General features: G+C 39.9%; 1 protein-coding gene across 9 annotated transcripts in view; it reads left to right on the forward strand.

Moving 5' to 3' along the window:
* LOC120368704 (gamma-aminobutyric acid receptor subunit pi-like) overlaps nt 1-6623 on the forward strand; it is an 88872-nt gene extending 82249 nt beyond the window's left edge. For 7 of the 9 annotated variants that reach the window (XM_039481110.1, XM_039481111.1, XM_039481114.1 and 4 more), the window contains one exon: nt 3656-4609. In XM_039481110.1, coding sequence (XP_039337044.1) covers nt 3656-3967 — 312 coding nt within the window. In that variant the 3' untranslated portion in view covers nt 3968-4609. Of the gene's footprint in view, nt 1-3655; nt 4610-6492 lie in introns of those variants that run through there. The other 2 variants (XM_039481116.1, XM_039481118.1) reach the window with 2 other exon arrangements.
* The last annotated feature ends 4237 nt before the right edge of the window (nt 6624-10860 follow it).

The raw sequence follows: 10860 nt of genomic DNA on the forward strand, positions 1-10860 counted from the left end.
TGTAACTTCTTGTCTTCCACCTTGCTTGCCCAGGTATTAAGCTACTCCATCCCTTGAACCTTCCCGGGGCACATGCTACATGATATCCTGACCTTTCTATGGTCTCTAGTTCGAAGTGTCTGTTTCCCATATAACCCCATTCTTAGCAGCAATTACAATCACTACATTCACAACTCAATGCCCCATGCTGTTGGTCACATCGGTGGAAGTGCTCCTGGTGAGGACATGCACCACCAAGAGAAAAAGCTAGTGTGGACATGAAAAATCACAGTAACTACTGTGGTGGCATTATGTCGACCTAACTTAGGTCAACTTAATTTTGTAGTGTAGACAAGGCCTGAGCAAGGCTAAGCCATGTAGTCTGGGGGTATTCTCTGGGAATGGTTGCAAATGCAGAGGCTAAGGATTTGTTTGGCAAGCTGGATGTGGGTAAGAGAGAGGCATAAAGCCAAGAAAGAGCCATCTGAAGGCGAGAGAAGCAGCAGTGAGCATGGAGCAGAGATAGAGCTCCTTGGTCACAGAAATGACCGGAGGACCAGACTTAGAAATTGTGAGCAAGGAAACTGCCTGCTGCTGTTTGTTCCCATTGTTTTCAGGGAAATAGGGCTTTGTGCACAAATCTGATTTTGATTACAGAAACTGTGCATACAAAATTGCAGAATCAAAAGACGACAAAGTTGAACCCATTTTGTAATTGTAGCCTTAAACAATGAGTAAGAATGATCTGTGTTGCACTCTGTTTTAGTATTTAAATAAGAGCCAGCATTGGTTAAATTGGCACATTTTAGTCCTTTGGATGCGCTGGGGATTTACGGTTTAGAATATGAACTGTGAAATAGCTAGCCATATACAGACACCTGCAGTAGCAAGCTCCATGTGAGCCATGATCAGCACAGACAACATCAAAGTCGATCACAAAAACTGATGAATCACCTGCTGTATGGAAATTCAAGCATGATGTCCCATTCATTTCAATACAGTTAGCCCACTGCATAACAGTCTGAATAAACCAATAGGTTACCTTTCAAAGGCCTTACACCTTGCTTTCTTCTGTATGAAGGACAGAACCTACCTTTATGACTAAAGAAACCCTTTTGACTCTTTCCCCTGTATAAAAGAAAGGGATCCTCATCTAGCCTTATTTTTTTTAATTGACCTTTGGATAGAGAACAAGCCTGGAAACTTTCATCCTGAAAGAGGAAAGTGCCACAATTTGAAAATTGGATAATAGTGGAAACACTCAGTCTTATATCTATTGGTCACACCTGCTGCAGCTATAATGCACAGCAACATGTTGCCTTTACAAACATTCTAAATTGGCTTGGCAAAGGAATCTCCAGGTGCACCAGATACCATGACACTCTTGGATGAAACACTTAATCTTGAAAATCTATAATATTCAGCAGAAGTGACATCTTTCCTCCTGTCAGCGGTTGGATGTCAAACACTTCAGTTAATATAAACAGCAACAGCAGATAACATATACAGTACTTTTCAGCTCTCATACAGTATCATTTCATGGATGCTGCTGATTTTTGTATTCAGACAAATCCCTTCATAGTGCCATCTGCTATTCTCTCACTAAGAGCTGGGAGTGAGAGAAGAGTCAATGGTATCACATTTAAAAAATACAGCTGCAGTTGAACTCTCTCTTGAAATGCAAGGTTTTCATAAGGTAAAACAGCATAATTATTCTTCTCACAAAGTACCCCAAAGCCCCTCTTTTTCAGCAGTCCCCCAACATCCCTGATTTGTAAGGCAGATACCTATTTGTAGTTCTGTTGTAGAGTCTCTTCTTTTCACAGGTGCAATATGATAATCACGCTGGTGCTGTAAATGCGTCTTTTATGTTCTGTGAAAAAAGAGTGGCTTGGAACCAGCAACAGGAGTGAGACATGCACCACGCCATAGACAGCATTTTCCACTCAAGTTTTAAGGGCTTCCTAGGGAAAAGAAATAAGTTAAGAATAGCCTAATAAAGCAAAAGCCACCTGTGAATCGTTCACATGCGGCTGTGTAAAAAGAAAAATGGCACATAGGCGGTGTCCTTTCCTGCTGTGCAATAAAACTGTAATTCTGTACAAGTTTTATTTGACTTTACTTGGGTGAGAAATCAAACTTTAAACTGAACAATGCACTAACTCCCACCATTTTAAAAACAAAGATGTTGTTCTGCTCCTTTTCTCTTTCTAATAAATGAGAACCTGGGAACAGTCAGGTTTCTTCTGAGAGGTTTCTTGATTTTATTAACTTTTGAAGTGCCAGTTACAATCATTATGACTCAGCCTTGGTGCTTTGTTTAAAGTGTGGGAGACACTGCTGGGTAGGATTTTCTTTGGGATCATGAGAACGATGTTGTGCTGAGAACAGTTTTTAAAGTAGAATAGCTAAGAAATTGAAATGTGTAATAGAAATAGGTTCAAAGTAAAACTCCATAGCTAGCATTTCCTCAGGCAGTGTTTAAAATCCAGACTGGAATTTTATGGCATAATCTTATCTGTGGTTTATAAACATATTTTTAATCTCAGTTTTTTATTTCAAATTACTGACATTGCTGCAAGAAGCTATACTGCAGATGAAAGGAATTTTTGCCATCAGGTGCATTTTCTGGGAAAACCCATTGTGTTGTGCATGGTTTATCTCTGTCAGATGGAAGATACTAGATTTTTCTGGCAAATTGAAAAACAAAAATGACAGTGATGATTTTTCCAGTTCCTTCTATTCTGTTTCACTGACTCACTGTATTTTACTTCTAAATCTGAGGTAGAATCCTGACCCCATTGAAGTCAACAGCAGAACTCCCATAGATTTCAAAGGGTCAGGACTTCAGCCACGAACTTTCTGGCTCAATGCTCTCTCCAATCAAAGCAAAGGAAAACCCCTCGAAATATTTGTGTAGGGCTCAAAGCGCTGCCCTGTTTCAGCAAAGCTCTTAAGCATGTGCTTAACTTTAACCCACTGAACTTTAAGCATGTGTTTCAAGTGCTTTGCTGAATCAGGAACTGAAATAAGGGATTATGAAATATTGAAATATTCATTTAGTTGGGAGGTTCATTCCTCTTCCTTATCCTTGTCAGTGCTTTATTATTTTTTAAAATAGATCAACCTTCATCATGAGCCTAAGAGGCTGAAGAATAGTCAGCCTACTGGGCAAAGAGTAAGATTCTCTCAAATTCTGAGGTGCTTGAACTAGCTAGCTAGATCTACCCCTAGATCTAGCTAGATCTAGGGGTAGCTGCAGCTCCACTGATCTTCTGCTAAAATAATGATATACTCCTAAACAATTCCTAGCTGCTGACAGTTAACTTGATCTTTTCAACAAAAAGATTGTTTATCCCCTTTGATACATTTAACAGATTTCATGCTCACTTTAATGTTTGATGGAACATTTCTGTACAAATCTAGTTTTCCTTTACACTCAGATTTGAACTTTTGCCAAAAGCTGCCACGTAAGTCACTGTGTTGTCCTTGTATTTGGAGACTTTGAAAACTGACAGTAGCTGCTTCCATGTGTGTGTACACCCACTAAAATCAGGTGTGCACTACAAAAAGAGAGTCATAGGGAAACCTAATCATTCAGTTCAGTGTAAATGTAAATATATGCAATAAAACGTATGCTTAAGTGCCTCTATCCTGCTGTTTTATTTCCTGTCAGGATGAGGATGAAGAGGTTGAAGAAGAGATTAATGGAGTACTGGCAACAATTGCAAACAGTTGTAATGTCTCTGACAAGATTAACAAGGTTGATTCAAAGAAAAACATCAATACCAGCAGTAACAGAAAAGACGAGAAAAGTAAACACAGTGGGTGTAGTTCACCAATGACAGTGATGAAAAGACTCTTCTGTATCTCTGACTGTTTCTATGTTAAAAACCCATACCACATAGACAACTATGCCAGACTCTCTTTCCCATTATCATTTATCATAATAAATGTATTTTACTGGGTATATTATTTGTATTTCTAAGTATTTTAAGCTATAAAACTGTCATGTAAATTAAGGTAAGACATAATGAGTACAGTTGGGAAAGTTGCATTGGTTTTGTCAGAGTAACATTTTTATTTTACGATGCAGTATGGCTAGGGCCCTACCAAATTCATGGCTGTGAAAAATGCATCACAGACCATGAACTCTGATCTCCTCCATGAAATCTGGCTGTTGTAGGAGAGGAGCAGAGCTGAGGGCACCCCAAGTTGGGGGCTCCTACCATGTGCTGGGTTCCAGCTGCTAGTCCTGGCCTAGGCTGGGGAAGGACGGGACTGGACTTCTTCCCCGTCAGGGGCTGCTCCTGGAGGCAGTCAGATCCATCTCTGGGAATGTCCCCCAGCTGCAGGAAACTCCACAACTGCTGGCTGTGAGCCTAGCTCTGAAGGCAGTGCAGAAGGGAGAATGCTCTCAGCCCCTGACCCGGGCGGAGAGGCTGGGGCCCCAGCTGTCAACCCCAGACCTGGGCAGAGAAGCTGCTAGGAAAACCCAAACATATAGTAACCAACCCTCCATATCCTGCAACCCTCACTTCTGCGCTGCTGTTGGTCAGGGGCGGCTCTAGTAATCCGGCCGCCCCAAGCAGGGTGGCATGCCGCAGGGGGCGTGCTGCCGGGCGCCGGTACCGCGGCTCCGGGGGACGTGCCAGTGGAGGGTGCGCTGGTCCCGTGGCTCCAGTGGAGCTTCCGCAGGCATGCCTGCGGGAGGTCCACCCGAGCCGCAGAACCAGGGAACCGTCCGCAGTCATGCCTGCGGGAGGTCCGCTGGTCCGGCGGCTCCGGTGCACCTCCCGCAGGCATGGCTGCGGAAGGTCCGCCGGACCCGCCTGCCGCCCTCCTGGGAAAATGGCGCGCTGGGGTCTAGAGCCAGCCCTGCTGTTGGTGGCCGCATTGGCTTTAGAGCTGGGCACCTGGCTCTGGCTCCCCAGCTCTGATGGGTAAGCAGTAAGGGTGGCAATCCCACAACCACCCTACAATAGCCTTGTGACTCCCTCATGACTGCCTTTTGGGTCAGGACCCCCATGGTTACAACACTGTGAAATTTCAGATGTAAACATTTGAAACCCTGAAACTGACTATTTTTAAAAATCCTATGACTGTGAAATTGACCAAAAATGGTGCATTTGGTAGGGCCCTAATTATGGTAAAAACTTGCCATTTTATCAAGTAGTACTTCTATTGAGTTTCAAGTTAAATTACTGTAGTATAAGATCTGTTACTGTAAGTTACTATAGTCCAAAACTGACCTAATTTAGCATGCCCATCTCTCTGTGTACTATTTATCAAAAGCCAACAAGTTCTGTTTTTAAATGTTACATTTTGTAAAATGAGAGAGTTATATAACACTAAATTTCTGCACTGCATTGAATATATTTAAAAATAAAATCAGTCAAGTTATTTTTCTGTTATGTTTCCATCATTATGTTCCCTCTGGCTTTGTCAGTAATGCATACATCTCCAAGAATATTATGTAACAACACTTATCACTGGAGATTAAATTTTTTTTGCTTAACAGCAAATAAGTGGTTTGAGGGATTGAACTATTAACACAAGCCAAAACCACGTGTAAGACTTTGCAAGATCACAAATAATTAGCAACACTGACCCTTAAAGACATGTAGAACTCCCAAAGCCAAAGAGCTTGGATCCAGATCCGTACTCTTCCCAACTGAAGAGATGTTTAGATGTGGTGTTTAGGTGTGGGCCAGTCTCTAATGGAACATGGCCATTTACACCCTCCCAGATAACCATTACGCCAGGGCTAAACCTGATGTGCTTCATTTAAAGAGACAACTTCCCTTTCAATCAATCTCCATTGACTATTTCACCTTTATTTAGCATAACACAAAAATTCTAACCAATCTTAGTTTTCACATGCAGTAATTTTCCAATTGCAAACTGATAGTCTTACACAGCTAAAATTGTGACCTGGCTAACAGAATAGTTGATGATAAATCATTCTAAATAGTAATTCACAGCAGCGGTAATATTATGGAAATTATTGGGTATATGACCCATTTTTATATTGCTACACAAAAGTTCAGAAATACTGTCTCTCATCAGCTACCTAGTAATTCACTGAGCAGCTCATGTGTGTGTATACTGTATATCATGGAAAGTGCAGTGATCTGACAAGTATTTTATATTATAATGCACACATATATGTACTTGTGCAGAATATTTACACCAATGGGTTCATATCCACCCATCAGTTTTTTACTTGTGAGGGAAGACATCACTACATGTTATGGAGGAAAATTCCATGTTCTTAATATCGCACTGGTTTTCCGCACCCCTATTAAGTCAATGGGACTGATACCATCAGTTCAACAGAAGCATGTGTAAGCCGTTATTTAGAACATATTTGATATAGTCCCATATATAACAGTTGAGTGTTTTTAAAAAACAAGCCAATGAAAAAGACAATCAGTTGGGCCCCTAAGTACCTTTGAGGATCTTGGCCTTGGTGCCTGATTTCTAAGGCCTCACAGGCTTTTGTGTCAACAGGTACTGCAGAAGGGTAACTCCAGATTCTCCTCCTATAACCCTTTTGAAGGAATAGGGAGAGCCTACCTCTGGTCTGAGGGTTTCTGAGTTCAGCATGACCTCTCCTGCCATTCATATAAAAGAATGTGGAAATGATAAACCAAGGTAAGAGCACTTGTATGAAGAACAAGAAAAATACGACCTCTAATTCATATTCTGGGATGTCTATCAGTAGAATAGTCTCAATAATTATATATTATAACAATGTCAAAGGGAACAATTTTTCATTTAACATACTGAATTTATGGACCTGACCCTCCAGTCTTTATTCGTGCAATGGATTCCAAGAGAGCTGCACTTGAGCATAAGCTGTGGGACTGGGCTTTATTTGGGATCCACTTCCAGGTTTGTTTCCCTTCTGTTATTTCAGCAGAAAGTATAAAATAAAGCTCTGTATTTGGATTTCCAAATCTATAGCTTAAATTCATCTTATATCTTTTTGAATAGCCATTTGTATTTGGCAAATTGGTTACATTAACATAGTAAACTGGGGGAGGTGGTTATTTTTGGTAGAAGCACAAGGTTACCCCTTTGGTTAATATAACTTTAAATTAATTTAGAGACAATTCGCAGTAAATGTACTTTCTGAAAACTGTCTTCAGGTCAAAGTGACTTTATTTGAAGTGCAAAATCCTATAATGGAATCTGCTCTCCCACTGATGTGCTAATAGTAACAGGAGTTAGACATGGAAATTTCCCAAGCATTCATGAAAGAATAAACTGAAAAGCCGTCTTATGTATAATTATAATTTACATAATTCTGTATTAATGACAAATTCATAAAAACAAAACTTGATTTGGCATGAATGCATCTTAAGTAGAAGCAGTTGTAATCTTCTGGGACAGGGGAATGGATTTCAGTGCATTGCATGAAGAATTAGCAGCAAAACTTGTATGATCCCTCTCACACACAGCATTTATTCCAGAGTGGCAAGTGACCATCTCCAAGCTCCTGGGTAACTGGCTGCAATAGATACTCTAAATACATGAAATTTATGGAAGAAGTTTTGAAGATAAGATATGAGGGTGAGAGCAGAGATGAGTAAGCCTTGGCTGGTACTAAGACCAGAGGCCGCAATACAAGCTCAGATGTCTAAGGCAGAGGAAAAAAAATGGTCTGAATTTCACAGATGCTGGGATGTAACTGAGAAAGGCTCTATCTTGATATATAGCTAACATCACCTGAGATATTTTGTTCATATGTCTGTCTGCTTATTGTGGTCTTGTTTATTTTGATTGTAATCTCTTCAGGACGGACTGTTTCTTACTATGTATTTAGAAAGAACCTAGCATATTTGGGGAGCTACTGTACTTCAGATGAATAAATAACGAGGGACACCAAATGTGCAAAATTATACATAATGGTAGCACTGCTACCTGCTGTATACATTCATATGGCAAAATCTGCCTGTGTAGTTACGCACAACTCCGATTGATTTTTATGGGAGCTGACCATGAGTTTCATGAGGGTAGCATTTAGTGCAATAAACATGACTCCACACACATACATACACTTTGAAAGGTATTGAGCCACAATTCCTTTTCTCTGGTGTATCAAGCTTCCTACAGTTGCTTAATCACATACATTAGATACACAACTCTGACATTAACAAGGTACCATTCCTGGGTACTAGTAAAAATACTCTAACTGCTAGGTCATCTTTACATTTCCATCATAACAATGAATTTTCCTGTGTATGTCAGGCATTTGGGATAGTAGTTCTTTTTCTGCTAGTTTTCCATATTACCTGGTTTGTTGCTGCCATTCAACTGACATTCACTGGGATGTTAAGGAGTACATAATATGGTCCAGTCACTGGTATAGCAGAGATGTTCTGTTAGATATACCTGGAATATTCAGCAGAATTCAGAAAGGAAGGAGTCTTAGAACAGGCATTCATTATCTCTCTAATAAATCAAAATGTATATTTACATTTTATATTACATAAGGAGACTTATTTTCAAGAGTGACTTAATGCAATTGAATCAGTTGCCGAAATCCACATTTGGATGTTCAAATTGGCACATATTATAAGTGTATAACCCAGGCATCTATTAACTTAGGAGTTGGCATGAGTACCCAAATGCAGCATTTAGGTGTCCAGTTACAGCCCATTTATATTCAGAACTAGAGCTGGTGGATGGAAATGTTTTGATGAAATGATTTTTTACTTGAAAATGCCAATTAGTCAAAGCCTTCTCAAGTCCAGGATAGAAATTTTTGGTCAGAGAGAGACACTGACACTCCAGAATAGCCAATAGCTGATTCAGAGTATGTCCTGATCCTTGATTTCCCACAGCCCAGCTGAGTGCCACCAGCCTATGGAGTGAGTCAATCTTGCTCTCTTTCAGTGGCCCAATGACTATTTAATGATCTATACCAAGTGGAACAGCTGCAAGAGGAGAAATTGAGAGAGCCACTCCCCAAATAATCTGTAGCCTGGTGGTTGGCATATCCTAGGCGAGGGCCCTAGAATAGCCAATAGCTTGGGAGTTGGGGTGAGTCACTCTCTTGGTCTTGTTTTTTCTTGAAAAATTCCAGAATTTTATTTTTGCTCTGATGCAGAAGGAAAACAAATTTTGAAACCTCAACATTTTTCATGAAACAGAATGGTTGGGCCAGTTTCATTCAAGACACTAGTAGCTTGAGGATCTCATTTATCTTTGTTCTTCTGTACACTGTTCCCAAGAATTACTATTGAAGCACCATCTTCACTCTCAAACTAGGGGAAAAGCAAGCCAAAGAAAAGCCAAGAAAAAACAAACTTCACCCAAAAACTCAAAACAAGCAATCAAAAAAGCCACACACAGAGGAAAAGATACATTATACAAACCAAAAGGGATTACAAGAAACTAATTAAACTGTCCCCTTTCTTCTTCCCACTAAAATATTTTGCCAGTTGAGTGGTGAAGCAAGGAGCCCTAGAATTACAGTGAAGAGAGCAATCCAAGGAGACCACTAAGAACTTACTACTATTGGTACAGTTCACTTCATGCAGCAGTAGATGGAGCTAATTAACTACTCTTCATGACTGGGTGAGCAGATATAAATGTCAAATCCTCATTATGGATGGCTCTAGGGGAAGGCTGTTGCAAGCTGACATCTGTACTATGGCAACTAGGTCATGTTTGCAGTGACAGATTAATTAAAAGCAAACAAAGCAACATTGTCAGGTGGACTACTGGGGGCTCTTGTTTTCTATTCCAAGTTCAGATGTTTTGGTCCTCCTTATAAATCCAGACTACCCTACCTAGCTATGGATTGTTTAAAGCACCTATATGCTCACCACTATTTGCCCGAGTATAAACTGACATCATAACCATAACACTTGGTGATTTACTGATGCGAACATGACATTTTCTTTATCCCTATCACTCTGAACATGGCTAATTCTTCCCATGGGTTGTCAATATGCCTCCACTATTATTATAGCCTTTCCAGTTCAGTCTGACAGCTGCACTACAGACTGATTGAGGACTATACTGTTTTTCCTAAAAAGATTTAATAATCCTGAATAAACTTTTTCAAGTATTTCACTGCATTACTGCTAACAATTCACACTACTGGGATCAACATAATTTTAAAGGACAACACAATTTTTTTGGAAAAGTTTTCCTACTTAGAGCTTACTGAAACATTGGGAGTCTGAACAGCAGGATTCTATTAGGCTGATTAAACTGATAACTGCATGAACAAATTATCCCAACCTGGCTGATGAACACTAGAATGAACTCTGCTGTAAATTCTTGCAAGTACTGATGTTAGCTGCCTCTAAATTGTTATCAGCAAAGACATTAAAGAATTTTTACAAGGAAAAAGTACCAACAGTTTTGGTACTCATATCTGATTGAGAGGTTCTCTTTTCTATCTGATCAATCTGACATTGCCAGATAGGCTTGATACTGAATTTGAAGCCTCTGTAAGACATTTACCATTACTTGTTTTTGTTTTTATAATTAGGAAACAGGTTCCACTTTAATAATACTGCCAAATTCAACTTTTCATCTGTTTCCCCTCTGGAGTCATCTTTCTTCTCCAACTCCAACCTGGTGACAGCATGGCAGGAGGGCTATTTGTTAGTATTTGAATCCCTGGATGAGAACCTGCTCCTGATTTGGGTTCTGTGCCAGATTTCAGACTGGAAGGGGTCTATTGACAACATTCAGTTCAAACGTAGCCAAAAAAAATAATCTTGAGATTTTAGCATAATCAAATTTGAATACAAACCATAGCCCTGATTCAGTATCAAGCGCTAGTCTCAAATGAAACAATCCAAATTTACCTTTTCTGCCTATACTCATCCATAACAATATTTTTAAATCATGGGC

This window comes from Mauremys reevesii, linkage group 7, assembly GCF_016161935.1.
Source record: "Mauremys reevesii isolate NIE-2019 linkage group 7, ASM1616193v1, whole genome shotgun sequence".
In the NCBI taxonomy this organism is placed as follows: Eukaryota; Metazoa; Chordata; order Testudines; family Geoemydidae; genus Mauremys; species Mauremys reevesii.